General features: G+C 39.4%; 1 protein-coding gene across 1 annotated transcript in view; it reads left to right on the forward strand.

The window, feature by feature from the left end:
• LMLN (leishmanolysin like peptidase) overlaps positions 1-15,669 on the forward strand; it is a 2,253,233-nt gene that overhangs the window by 1,429,017 nt on the left and 808,547 nt on the right. The window contains exon 9 of the mRNA XM_044073684.1: positions 12,743-12,819. Within this exon, the coding sequence (XP_043929619.1) occupies positions 12,743-12,819 (77 nt within the window). The remainder of the gene's footprint in view (positions 1-12,742; positions 12,820-15,669) is intronic.

The raw sequence follows: 15,669 nt of genomic DNA on the forward strand, positions 1-15,669 counted from the left end.
GGATAAATTACACGTTGCTGCACCATTTTGTCTAGCTCAGCTTTAACTCTGTTCTGCATAGCCACTGGAACTTTCCGGTCTGACCTGACAACTGGACTGACTTCAGGGTCTAATTTTATGGACTACACAACTGGGAGTTTGCCTAGTTTGTCTTCAGAAAGATCAGCATAGGTAGAGAAAATAGAATGGACGAAATTAGAACAGTGGTCTTTCAAGCTTACATAGTGAACTTCCTTATTAAATGAAAGTGTCCCATTTTCAAACTGCCTCTGAGGCCTAATAATGACTGGACATGCCTTTTGACCACATAAAATTGCAAATCACAGCTGTTCCCAGCAGTGTAGCATGAAAGCACTATTCAACCTTTGATTTGAATTTCTTCACCACCATAAAAAACAAGCTTCACACACTTTGCCAAATCAAGCTCCTCACCAGCACATACTCTAGCAAATGTTTCTGCTGACATAACATTGCACTTTGAATCTGTGTCAACTTTGAGCTGTATGGATTTTCCATTTATCCGAACAATACAAAATACTTCATTCTTTGCCCATAAATCTACTGCATTGACTGTTTCATTAAGCACAGATACGCAATCAACATAAAAAGTAGGGTCGCCGCTTTCTGATTTATCAGCTTTTATCTTTGAATGTTCTCTTTTAATAAAAGAATGTTCCTTATTTGATTTACAAAACCTTTGAAATGATTCCACTTATTGCATTTGTGACATTGGTGATGAAAAGCTAAGCATTCTTCTCTTTTGGGTTCATGATTTGCACCACAGTTATAACAGTTGACCATGAAACTTGGTACGGGTGCATGCTTTGAGTTTTCTGACTTACTCATGTACTTCACTGAGACTGTGCAATTTCCAGAGTGCATTTTGGAACTTGCTAGAAAGTTACGGGGTTTCCCAGTGAGTGTCACACGACCTGCAACAGTCACCATGTGCTTGGGCCTGTTTCTGTTAACCATATGCTGCATACTATCAACATGAGCAGTAGAAGATACTGGAAGCATGCATTTCTCATTTGTAAGCATATTTGTGTGCTTTTCTGTGAACTCTTGTATCTGACAAATCTCAGTGGCCTTATTCAAAGTTAAATCACTGTCATGAAGCAAAATCTTTCTCACAGCGTCATGTTTAATACCACTCACTAGTCTGTCATTTATCAACTCATCCCTTAAATCACCAACTCTGCACTATTTACCTTGAGAAACAAAGCTTTTATTATAGGCTGCAAAGGTTTCACCAGGCTTTTGATCTCTTGTGTAAAATAAGTGCGTTTCCATTGTAATATTCGTTTTGGTGTTGGACATTTCTCTGAATTTATGTTTTAAGCACTCTGCGTCTTCCCTTGACTCAGCCAATATAGCTATGTGGGGGGTTTCCTCCCTCCCCTGCAAATACAGCAGATACATACACAAATGAACGCAGTCTTTCTGTGGCTTCTGAACCAGCTAAATTAAGCACAGTAAATGCCTTTGGATGGTCATCTTTATCAGAAAATGGAGCTTGTATGAAAATATCGTACTCTTGCTCAAACACTCTCCAGTTCTCTGCAATGTTGTTATCAAAGACAAGCTGGAGTTGGCTTTTGAAATCCATCAGCCTTGCCAACAAATTATGCTGAAACTCACTGAAAAAATGCCCCCTATAATTATGTACGAAAATGAACACGCAGCCAGTACTTGTAATAGCATTCAAATGCACAAACTCTTCAAAATACTGTGCTTTGTGAAATATGCTTTGGAAAGGCTGTATTTTGTGAAATAACTGTACTGTAATAGTGCACAATCATGCAAGCTCTCTGTATACTTCGGATATCTTGAATAGCTTTAATGTGAAAAAAGTGTGTGCTATGAGCTACTTAAAAAAAAATGTGGTAGTTTTCATTTTATTCATTTTATTCAATTAAAACGTTATTTCAAACATTTTCCGTACTTATTCGAATATTTTTATCATTATGTCGTAGTTTTGGACATTTTGTTTACTTAAAAATTCATTTTGAGCATTCTGAGTGCTTTGTTTTGTATTTTGAGAATAAGAAATCATTTAAGTAAGCTTTGATACCTGAAATACGTTTCTGACCTGGTTTTGCTAATTAAACATGCATTGGGGATGATCTACTCCTCTATATTCCTCCACCTTTAACGGAGTGCCTTCTTGGTCCAGAATCTGGATTTTTGGATCCCACTCTGACACCATGTCACTCATCTTGTTTCCCATTAAAGATGAACTGGCGGGGTAGTTTGTTTATATGCTTTATTATACAGAAACACATTGGGATGGATAGCAGCAGTAAAAATATAAATAAAGTGATTAACTGACAGACTACACAGACATACATGCTTACGTCTCAACAGCTAACTACAAAATGGCAGTCAGGCTCGGATGTGCTTAGTATTTATACACTTGTGCAAGCTCCTAGAAAGCTTCTTAAAGGTATACATACATACTCATCTGCAGAGGTCCATGCCTAGGTTCCTTTGAAACTGTAACTGTGTTGCTGGAATAGTGTGTCCAGAGCATGACAATTGCTGGTTACTTTCACAAACTATAATGAAAGCATTGACTATGACCACATCCCATAATAAAACCAGAACAAGTACAGCCACCATGTGTGGGGCTTTGTGGCAGTTGGATACTGTGTCCTAAGCTGATCTGCTCGGTCCACCCCATTCATGTAAGTGTTGTACCTGTTTACAACTGGTGGACATGGCACTGTTCCATCATGCTTTCTCCTGCGTGTGCTAGAGACTGACAAGGTTGAGTTACTGTTAGTTGACAGGAGAAATACTGAGTTGCTATTATTCTGTTCAGTAGCCAGCAGTGGTCCACTCTGCAATTGCTTGTAGTTACCCTCAAGGTACTTTAACAACGGCTGTTGAATGTCGGAGTCCATCCTTAACTATTGGTGCGCATGGTTCCACAGCAGTGTAGACCATCTTGCAGCAATTGCTGTGCCAGCAGGACAGAGGTAAAGAAATGATCAAAGTAAATGTGATGCTTCTTGACAGTCAGTCCCCTAGTTAAGTCAACCACAACTCGGTGTGCCAGTCCAACCTCTGTATTCTGCTCTGCCTTTCCAGTGTATACCTGGAATTTACGTACGTACCCATTGAGAGAGTCTGCCAACACCCAGACCTTAATGCCATACCTGTCTGCCTTACCAGGAATAAACTGTCTAAATGTCAAACATCCACAGAAGCCAACAATGGCTTTGTCTACTGCCACCTTACATTGCACATTGTATTATTTCCTGCATGCATTAAATACTGCATCCAGTACTGGCCGTACATGATGTAGCTTGCCATGACCCACAGAGCTCTGTGGCAGGCTCAAGCAGTTGTTGTTTCAGTGGAAATATTGCTGAATTTTTTCAAACCTCTCTTGGGTCATGTACTCAGCTGTTGGGAAGTGATCATATCATGGTGTTTCCCAGTACTGTCTGTATTCTGGAACATTTACAATAGACATGTATATTCTAGCACCAAGAAATGTCCATATGTCTCCAGGGCAAACAGGAGTCCACCGCTTATCAACCTTGTCTGCTGTGGCCTGGCTCTGTGCAGCATACCAGCTAGTTTCATTGGCAATAAGGGTGTACAGCTCCTCTGGGAACATCAAATTCATAAGGTCGATCTCTGCGCTATCTGAGTCCAGGTAGATTGCAGGGCCTAGTGGACTCTCAAAGTCAGTGTATACTGTTGTGAGGTGTTTTTCCCCACGTGATCTTACATGGTAGGCATGCTCGGTGTAGCCTGGAACACTTTGAAATGTGAAGTCCTGTATGGTTCAGAGATGGTGCTCTATCATCAGTGTCAGTACCAACTGTATTGCATGAACTTGTTATTGAAGTACTAACAGATGTTCCATGCTGAGGCACCATCGTATTCTTGCTACTTTGACTCAGATCTATTGGATTTTTTCCATCCCAATCCACATACTCTGGACTAGACTGAACCTCATGTACTGTTGGAGGCACATCCACATCCTTTCTCAGCACTTGAAGTGGCCTGCACTGTGGAGGACTTCATATTTCTGTCAGTGATACCATGCCCATTATTTAACACAGATAGAGGCAATTCATCTGGTGTGTCAAAATCAGAATGCACTTGATGACCAGTGGTATGTGTTCCACCCTTCCTTAACAGTGCAAGTGATACTGCATCCTCACTGCCGTGGTCAGTTTTGTCATTAGTTGTCAGTAGGGTTGCCACGTTTTGTTGTGGCTAAAACTAGACTTAGGCCACACCAGTTGTACCGTCCTTAACCCCACCAATTCCCCACCCAATCCCCACCCATTCTGTGACATTATTACATGTCATTCAAGCAAAAACGTCCTTTTTTTTTTGTTTGTGATGCCTGTTTTTGGCAGATTTGCTATACTTTTTGTGAGAAAAGCATAATAATTCTTCTGATTTAACAAACTCCGACAGTCTGTTTCTTTTTATGAAACAGAATACCAGAGTTTGTACAGTGTTTTCTGGACCACCGGACAATCACTTTGATTTTCAGATAGTCCAGAAAAAAATGGATAGGTAGCGACACTAGTTGTTGGGTCTGCTGTGGCAAGTCGCAATGGTCTGTTTGGAATGGCTGGGGCAGGGACATCATTCTTATCACAGCCAATGGCCTTCTCATGGAGATGTACGAGTGGAATCTCATCGCCTTTGTCGTGATCTTCATCTTCACTCTGGTTGGCATTACGTCGTGGCTGGAGGTCCATACCCATGTTTGAATCACTGCTACTACCATGAGAGTCTGTTTCCTCACCCATCAAGTAAATGTTGCTTGATTTCTTCTCAACAGATGGCATCTTCATTGCGGGGACGTTTTGCTTTTCACTTGAAATTACAGCTAAAAAACACAATAGTATAGAACATTCTGATGTTGTTTACCTGCACAGAGGCAGTTGAAAAGCAACACAGCAGAACACTGTATAGTGAGTGTGTGAGACAGGAAACTGCTACATGATATGATGTTTAATTGCAGTAATTCACAAAAATATGAACCATATAACCACAATGGATACCTTCATCTGTATCTTACAATAGAAAAAAAACTTGGGGGGGGGGGGCTTGAAAATGACTCAACATAAACAGAATCCAAAATTTGGCTTGTGCATTCTTCGATGTGATTAATGACTTTTAGTAATGTGAGTAAAAGTAGTAGCTGCTGAGAGTTTTACCTGACAAGTGAGAATGACTCCGTGTGTTATACTGTAACTACAGTTATTGTTAAAATGTGATGAAGACTTGCATTTCATTACTACAAGGTTCTGCATGTTCAGACACAGGTGATAGTTGCTGCACATAACCCGTTGAGTAGGCATTCATTATATTCCTGGTGCAGGTGTTATGCAAGACTGAGTCATTACCATCTGTTAGGAAAAGACCAGAGTAATTCAGTAAAAGTAGTACAACGCTTCTATATTACTGAGCCCTTCCTCTCACCTAAATTCCACACATGACTGACAGATCTCCTGGAATGTTGCCCAAAATATATGGTTGCTCTGTGCCGGAATTAGCTTACAAATAATATTTATCGCACTGAGCCAACCACCGATTAGAATCAGAAACACAAATAATGTCAGAAGTATCTAAATTATCTGGTCGATCCATGTAAGAATTACTGCAAAAGTAGTAATTCATTTTATCTCACTGAACCATCCGTCTGGTTAGAACAAGACACAGAAGTGAAAAAGGCAGAAATATTGTCCAAAATACGTGGTTGATCAATGCCAAAATCAACAATAACATGTATCTCACTAAGCCTTTCCTCGCATCCAAACATGCTTTGACATATATTATTGTGGCATTTTTAGTACCAGTTCCATTGGTATAGATGGCCTAACTATAACCCAAGGACCCCAGGTTCCATGAGTAGCCTGGCCATCTCATGCAGCTGGCTTGGAGAAGACATGTGTGCCTATTTGGAGAAGGAGGGCTTATCCAGGTAGCATGGTGTCACAAACCCCTCAGAATAGAGAGTGCAAAGACAGAAAAGATGTGGTGTCAAGCACTTTCTAGCTAAATACTACCTTGATATGACCACTGGATACCAACTTGAACAGTAATGTACAAACAAGCATTTTTTTCCCTGGGAACCCATGTAGGTGACTACATGCTCAATACTGTTTCCTGAGCTAAATGTTGTAGTATACTCTTTTATCTGTAAATACATATTTTTTATCATATCCTCGTAGCTGAAAATATCTTGTGGGATATAATGTCTTATGGGATTCTGTTCACCTGGGCTGTGCCTGCAAATGGTCCACTGATGTCAGTGCACTACCTCGGTAAACATAAATAAGTAAATAAATAAATAAAAGGTATGTTCAAAGCTCTCACAATAGCAGTTCACCAGAAATTGAGAAGACAAATGCTTGTGAAAATGAAGATACAAGTCCACAGTATTTTCCAAGTTGCTGCTGTTAGACATATTTGCCACTTACTTTCTCACTGCTACCTGTAAATGACAGTTTCTGTATACTGTTCTAATGTCAGACTGGGATAACTCTGAAATAACAAATAAAATAATTTATTTCAGGAAGTTGCCTTTAGATATTCATCAACAACATGCTTCATTACCTACCCTTACTTTAAAAAGATGGCCACTGGTATACACAACTCATGTATGCATATCTGTGCATACACGTCTGATGTTCGCCAAAAAAAAAAAAAAAAAAAGAAATACTTCTACTCCAAAAAAGTATACATTTGCAACACTTTCTTCCCCAGTTTCCTTACTATATCCGAGACCCTTTGTTCCCCCTTTTCTTGCTTTAATCTTAGGCCTACCCTCTTATACATGTATACAAGTCAGATCCAATATCAAATATCCAGGATTAGTCAGCAAAAAAGAAAGACTGTTTCAGCTGAGGTATGTACAAGCAGCAAAATGAAACTTTTCCCCAAACAACTCTTCAGTATAACATTTCCTAGTATGTACAAGCGCCAAAATGAAACATTTACTCAAGTGACCTCTTCAGTAAAATGTTGAGGTATGCACAAGCAGCAAAATGAAACATTTCCCCAAACAACCCTTCAGTAACATTTCTTAGTATGTACAAGCGCCAAAATGAAACATTCACCCAAGTGACCCCAGATGTTGAGTGCAGGGTTCCAAGTCCCAGCATTCCAGGGTGGACATGACTTAATTAGGTTTCCTGAAAAACAGTACAGTACATGCTAGTTCTGTCATTTTAACAAGATATCCACAAATCTAAATGAGATTTTTGTCACACTGTAAACATGTTACCAATAGAATCAGAATAGATAAAATATCTCACTTCTGTAAGAAAACTATGCTGCAATGCAAAAATGTGCTGCAGTCTAAGCTACAACCAGACAAACATTTGGTCATGGTTTCATCTGGAAGAAAAAAAGCAAAAACAGGTGATTTTTGCACTCCTGTATCTTCCATATGATGAGCAAGCCCTTCACACCCTCAAACTTTTATCTGTTGTAAAAAAAAAAGGCAAATGCTTTAACTTCTAACTCTTTATGTATCTCTCTTTAATATTTCTACAAATGTGTCAGAAAGATAAACACTCACACTAGTGAATACAATTCCAACTCTAGCCTCTCAAATGCTTTTTCAGTGTCAAAGATCTCCATTGCAGCTGTTTCACTTCACTTTCTTCCGAGACTGACTGGCAGAAATCTCGAGTTTTGCGAACCAATCAGCACAGAAAATAAATAGAGGATCCAGTAGTAAATTCTGCAAAAGTCAGAATAAGAAAGGGAATATCTACTGTTGGACCCCCCCCCCCTATTTATTTGCACAGAACAGAGGAAAATTAGGTCTGGGGGTGGCGGTGTTATGCAAATAGTGGCTTGGATTGTAAGACTCCCATTGGCTGCCACCACATGCTTGATTAAAGGCATACAGAATCGGCTTGTTGTAATGAGAGGAAAATACAGAGTGCATTAAAAGCTGATTTTCTCTGAAAAGTCAAATATGACCATCCTGTAACTCCACACTGAAACCTAAGTTCAGAAGGTAACTGACAAAGTTCAGTTACCTTTTCAACTTATTTTTCAACAATGGAGCTAAAAGAGGACTGCAGACTTACTTGCGCTTGCAGATGGCACTCTGGTATAACATCATGCAATTCCTACCATCTCACAGCTTGCTCGGATTTAAGCACAAAGGCGCCATGAGATGGTAGTCAGAGTTAATTTGCCAGTTTTCTTACCCAAATTTACTAACAAAGATGAATACGTTACATTTACTGGATGTTCACAGACAATTACGTTTTTATCTGCATAGAACAAAAGGCATAAGAAAAACAGACCAATTGTTTGTTTCCTGTGGAGGCTTGAAATTGGGAAAACCAGTTGCCAAAGCATCTTTAGCCAGGTGGCCAACTGATTGTATCTCATCTGTTTATAAAAAAATGGGTGATATCTTACCACAACCAGTACGGGCTCATTTAGTGAGATCAGTGGTAACATCTTTAGTTTTTCTTTCAAGGGTATCCTAGGATGACCTTTGTGCAGCAACTACTTGGGCTACTCCTCATACCTTTGTTACTCATTACAAATTGGATCTGGTCTCCAGGGGTAGAGCATCATTTGGTTCAGCTATGCTCAGGAGCGTCCTTCCTCGAGTCCACCTGGGATTTTTGGTAGATGTGGATTCTGTCCCATCAGTTGAGGATAGAATGAAAATTGACATCAGATAAAGATATAATGTTTCATGTATGTTGTCCATTTTCATTCTTCCTCATTTCCCTACCCACCAAACCCCTATCCTTTGCAAACTTTTGGAAGAATTATTTTTTTACAGGACATCACTGTCCTTTATATTGACCTCCAGATATAGTCGTTTTATGTATTGACTGTATTAAATTTTTCATCCCCTTTTGTCTATGTATAGTAAAAATTTCCTTTCTGGCAAAAATCAGCAAACAAGATCTGAGGTAACTTAGGGTTAGTGCATTATGAGTAAGGGAGAAGCTTGAATTTTTTAGTTGCCACGAGCTTTAGCAATGGCCAAGTTTGATCCGAGAGATCAGTTGAGGAAGAATGAAAATGGACAACACAAATGGAACATTATGGTAAGTACATAACTTCTTTTTTATTACGTGTTGCGCTTGTGGCCAGTGTCATCGTAGAAGGAGGGTCTTGTAGCTGTCCACCTTCCCTGTCAACAAATAAAAAATAGATGCATACAGCCTTAATCCTCTGTGCAGATTTGTCAGACATGTACTGTTTCATGTGTATCTTCTTCAAAATTGTACTGTATAACACAGGGCTCTCTTTGATGTGCCCAAGCCTTGGATTATCCTTTCCAGTTTTCAAAAATGAACATTTTTTTCCCCAGAAGTATTCTGTTTAGAGATGAGCACAAAGTTGACCGTATATGCCATATTATATAATTTCATATGTCTAATTGTCTTCTATGACTCCTACTTCTGTTTTTCCACTCACACAGTTCTGATCTCTATCCTTTCCCTTGTCTGTAAAGTTCCTATATTAGCAGACCCTTTGTACTGGTGACTAAAATATGGACATTATCTTTTAACTTCTGCTGCTTCTAAAGTTGGCCAGGAAATTATGAAAATTAGCTGCAAATGGGGTTGTTGGGAGGGCCCTTCTTGTTGTCTGGTGTTGTCTGAACAGCTTAGACTTTGCTTTGAGACCAGGCCGAGGACCTTGTCTTTCGAGAGGCAAGTATACAGTTTACAAAGCTTGTCAGTAGGACTCGTCTTTGAGTGTGAGAATCTCCATTCTGTTCATGTCCCCTGATTCACAGAGGAATTTGAAACTTGGAAGAGGCCACACTGGCTTCAATCTTGGGGTATACCCCAGAGTATTTGACATTCTTCTTCCAGCTGTCTTGTTGGCCCTGGCTCCATCTGATTTTATTTTGAGCATTTCATAGAGCTGGCTTTTCATGGAATGAGTATATTTGAGACCAGGACTTCATCACCTGACTACTTCTGTCTACCCATCTCGACTGTTAAACCTTCTTTACAGAGGAGTCTCTGGTTGAGATGTGATAGGATCCATGTCTCAGGATAATTAATTTGGATGTTTATTTAGCTGTTGGCAGGTATTAGAGTCTCTGATGTGGAAGTATATCCAAGGAAACCTGGGAGGATGGCAGGTATTGGAGTGCTGTGTGCAGGAATTCATTCCTAAAGACCTTGATGACATGCCTGTGTTAGGTCTTTCTGTTTTCAGTGCATATGGACTATTATCTGCTTGACACTAATACATGCCAGTCACTCAGTTGCTGTCAGTTTTGTGCAAGCCTGTTTATGATGTGGGAGGGAGCTTGTGTCTTTCTCTCCTTGACCATCTCTTTTTGGGAGAGATTGGGGGTATTATGGTAGATGAGTAAAGTTCCAGAGCACATTTCCCCTCCCATCTCCCTTTAGGATGACTCTTCCTGGGAGGCTTAGGTCTGGTTTATTCCTGCATTTATACAAAAGTAAACTGTATTAACAAGTTAAAATTAGACATTATGCTTCACATATATTGCTATATATCATCTAACATAAGCAACATTACATAAATTATTCAATTCCTGCCCCTGTTTTAAACAAGAAACATTGTTATTAAACCATCACTTACGACATAAACAATCATACAGTTATATAAATGAAAACTAACCACACCAACAGAATCCTAATTGCAGCTATTTTACATCACAAACCATACTAACACACTCCCAGTTGCAAACATTATACATCACTTCTAATCTACCCAATTGTTTTCAGTCAAACATTACATAGCTCATTTAAGTCCTGCCTTCTTTTAAACTTCATTCCTCAACCTGTATGTATTGTTCCCACAATTCCCATTTTTTCCTATGTAGTTTTCTCCTACCTTTTTGTAAAGAACGCAATTTCAGTTGTTTTATCTCTGTTACGGTATTCACTACTACTGATATAGTTGGTTTAAGATTTTGATTTTCTAGTAATTCCCGTGGTTGTTCTGAGGATGGGTGCATCTTGACTGCACTGTCATTCCTCCCGCAGGCCCATCTTTGGAGTATATTATTCTGAAATCTAGAGGTACCCCTTCTCTTCTGCATCTTGGAGAGTTGATGATTTTATATGCACCCACCCCCCCCCCACCCAGACTGGAGCTGCAACTGGTATGGACTTCCCCAGCCTGACTCTTGGTTAGCCACAGTATCCTGAGGGATTCTTTCACTGCTGTTCTTCCTAGCTGTATTCTTTATGGCTTCAACAAGCTTTGGTTTTTCACAGAGATGTGCAACTTGGGTGTGATCGTTCATAGCTGGCTGAAATTCAGGGGCCAGGTGTGAGCTGTAGTAAAGTTTTTCTTTTCATTTGTGGAATGCTTCTAGGATCAAAAATCAAAATCTTTTTCATCAAGCTAACCACCCAATAATAATTCATGCTGTGGTCTTTTCTTGCCTTGATACTTAGGACTTCCTGACACAGACAGTGACTTTCTGCTGCTGTTACAGAGCTCCACAGCTAGCCTACTTACTGGTACTTCTCACTGCCAGCACATTATATTTGTGTTGCACAGCTTGCTCTTGCTTAGTCTGTTTTTGAGTCATCTGTAAAATCTTGGTATGACTTTGTGTCATTGCATGACCTGGGTTCCTCTTGTATAAAGAAGCTTGTTGTGTCATATTTCCCTTCTTGGACTTTGGACTCAGCCTTACAGGGACTGCAGGTGATTCCACAAGTAGGAAACATCCATTTTTCATTAACTTCCTTATTAGGCCCCCTCCACTGTGAATCCTACTTCCTTGATGGCTTGTGGAATAATCCACACTAACCAGCTTGTGAAAGTCATTGGAAGTGTTTTGACCTGGCATTCAAAATTAGGGAATGCTTTTCATCAATCATTGTAGAGGTTTTGATAATCTTCATAGTTAAAGCTGACTAGCATATGCATTTATAACACGGTTCAAGTTCTGTTGTATTTACTTATGTCGTTCATCATCATGAGTGGCAGACTTGTTTTATTCATTTACGTAATTTTTTTTTCTTTTTACTTGTTTTGCCCCTGTTGTCTGTCAATAATCAGTCGACCCATTTGCTCCTCATCATGAGGGTGAGGGTTGACCAGGACGGGCTGTTATTCAGTTAGCCATTAGAATGATTTGAGATTTTTCCTTATATGGCTCTATCTCCAAGTACACAACTGGCTAAGCAGTGGGCTGCCTGTTCTTGGCATCCCAAATGTCTGCATGGAATGTTGTCAGGAAGTAGCCCATTCCCCCATCCCTGAAATAGAGGAAGTAGTTTCCCTGGTCTCATCCAGAAAAATTGCACATTCCCATTTGCCTCCTCAAGCACTTCAGCATTAACACTTCCCCCAGGAGAGGCGAGCAGACCATGACCTTTTTACTCCTAAATCTTCCTGCCTGACTCTTCAAGGGCTGCTAATTGAAACCAGGTCATCTGGGTTGCAGTCAGTACTCCATCCCTGTACGTCATGGAGAGCTAGGCTTTGTCTGTCCGATTCTTATTACATTTTTGCTTCTATTGTTACTTGTATTTGCCATTTTATTTGTTGTTGCTTTAATCCTGTAAGTTGTATTTTGATAAAATGCACTATAATAAAGGTGAAGTGCACTAATACTGATGCATTTAATGGCAACAGGAAGGGCAGTGTGAGAATGCTTAGTGTAAGGGCAAGAATGTTGTTTAGTAGTATTCACTATGAAGCATATTTATAATAAAACACTATTTGTATTTCACTTTATTTTGCATATAATGCTTTGTTTAATTTTTAGAATGAAGCAATGACAGGATCTCATACGCAGAACCGGGTATTTTCCCGGATTACCTTGGCAATGATGGAGGATACTGGGTAAGTATAACATGCTTGTGAGTACCTGTTTCAGTATGCTTATATGATGCGGATGTTTAACTAGCATGATTTGATTTCTGGTAATCAGCTGTATGGAGTTACTGTTTCTACAGTTTGGTATTTTTATATAAGTTTTCTGTATTTAATTTCATTTTTGTATGAGTACATATATGGTTTAACGGGTCTACTTCATATGACCTAACTTTCATATGATCGACATTCATTTGATTGAGACCAAATGACCTAAACTTCATATGACCTAAAACTCATTTGACTGACAAATAGCACTGGCAGTCTGTAGAGCACTGTAAGGCAAGTGAAAGGTGCATGCCCTTTTCCTCACAATAGTGTGACCCTGGAGTTAGAATATATAGTTGGGGGGGGCATAGCCCCCCACCTAGTTTGATTATATATTCTGTGGTTTCATTTTATATTGTTCAGTAAAACTGAACTATGTGGGGGGCTACACCCCCCCAACTATATATTCTAACTCCAGAGTCCCACTACTGTGGGGAAAAGGGCGTATACCTTGTACTTGGCTTACAGTGCTCTACAGACTGCCAGTGCTATTTGTCAATCAAATAAGTTTTAGGTCATATGAAGTTTAAGTCAAATGAAGTTTAGGTCATTTGGTCTTCACCAAATGAATGTCGATCATATGAAGTAGACCCGGTTTAACTTAGTCCGTCCATGTCATTGTTTTACTGAAGTGATGAGTCATTTACTCGCAAGTGGTAAAAAACTAATGTTCAATTGCTGTCCAGTAGCTTTTATGTGCTGGCTGTTCTCCTAGACTATAGCTATGGTCCGTGCAGTTGAGACAGAGTGTAGTGACATTTTTTTTTTAAACAAAGATAATATGGGGAGCGGTTTCAAGATTAGGACATTATTACCTAGATTGAAAGAATTTAAAAGAATTTAAACATTTTTGATTATATCTAGTAATTTGTTCAGGTTATTAAATAGTTTTCTTCAGGGTATTACTATATGGAAAAACAAGAGAGTAGTGTATCACTTGCTTCTGTGGAGCAGATCACAAGATTTACCAGAAAAGTTTGTGTGTTTTGTCATGCATGCTCATACATAGATGATCTATGCCAGAATTACTCCGGCTGGAATGTGTGCAACTGCACAAGTTACACTGAGATGGAGACTAGTCAGGTGATTGCATTTAAAAACAGAACTTTACTGAATAATTTATGCACAGAATGGGCTTTCCCGTTCACCTTCCAGCAGTGTGTCAGCACACTGATAAAGTTTGGACAAAGTGTGCATTTTTTGGCATACACGTATCTTCATTTTCAGTAGAGGCCGGGAGAAAAGCTCCACAGATACTAAAGAATCTTCATTTTTATTAGTTACTGCCTAAACAAAATGATCAAAATAAAGTACGAATTATCTTTTCAGCTAAGGAAAAATGTCAGATTTCAATCAACAGTTTCAGCTTTACTTGAATCATAGACTGAAAATAAAAGGATCTGTTTTTCAGTACAATGAGATAAGTCTGTCATTCTCAACACTTAAAAGTAGAAATTAAGAAACTTCAACCCGAACAACATGAATGTGGAAGGCTATTGTGCAAACCTTCTCAGATGACTCCATCAACAAATGCAGAATTCCATTTCAGAAAGCAAAGGTTAATACTTTAAACATATCCGTGTGGGGAAACTGTATTCCTGAGTGGTCAGAAGGGTTTGACAGTAATGGAGGATACTGGGTGTAAGGCAGACAGATGGTACAGCTAAAGTCTGCACACAGCTTCAGACAGCCTGACTTTCCGGAACTGAATTAAAATACATTGGAATATAAACTAGAAGTTGATTGATCTGAACATTATAAGCGGCAGGCATGCACAAAACAGTTTAATGGTCTTATCCTTCTGCAGTCTACTTACTAGAATTGCTTGCCTTACCTCAGAAAAGTGAAACTATGCAAAATGAGAGAATATACAACTTTTATCCCACCACTATCTCACCAGTTGATACATCAAGGCCGGGGATTTTACTTTTCTGTTTTGCAGCATACAGTCAAATTATTTCATGCTTAAAAACTAGAGACTTAAGAAGCGCTCTGGAGGCAACTTTAACTTATTCTGCACCACTGGAAAAATGTCCATACTGAGCTTAAAAAGTGATGACCTACTTAATGTATTTCAAACAGTGAGTCAGCTGGTACTTGTTCAGGCAGATGAGTCGATCCCTGTTAATGTAGTTTGTGTTTACTTCATCTCAACTGCACAAGGTGGTACAGAAAAGTATAAATATCCATTGCAAAGAGAATGACAGTGGGCAGTGGCTATGCTGCTTGAATGTCCTCCATAACCCACTGCTAAATGTAATATTTTAATCTAAAATTTTATGGTCACTTGGGAGGTGGCATGTGGAGTCACACCACTGGAATAAACGGATTAAAGTATAAACAAGGCACACAAATATGAATAATTAAACTTCCTAATTGCAGGCTTGGCCACAAGAGCATGCAATCCACACCCAAGAATAGGCTTCACAATGAACACTCCCTCAGAACAGTCTTATGTGACACGGAGTGATCTAGCAAAGCAGAGGTGGATGCCAGCAGCTTGTCACTATTTAGCAATTAGTATCGCATTGCTTAATAAGTAGACAACCATCCATAAATTTTAAAAGCAAATCTACTAAAGACAGTCATAAGGCCTTCTTCACATATGTCAACAATCTCAAAGGAAGGACTCAGCTCTGCGCAAAACTGGTGGTCAAAGACGCCACATGCCGTAGATATAGCCAACCTGCAGGCAGACAGCTTCAGCAAAAACTTCATCCCTCTTTCTCCCCCATCAGTAAATCAGGACATTCCCAGTACCTGCCCCCCTCC

This window comes from Protopterus annectens, chromosome 6.part0 (assembly GCF_019279795.1).
Source record: "Protopterus annectens isolate FY-2018-M chromosome 6.part0, PAN1.0, whole genome shotgun sequence".
NCBI lineage: Eukaryota > Metazoa > Chordata > Ceratodontiformes > Protopteridae > Protopterus > Protopterus annectens.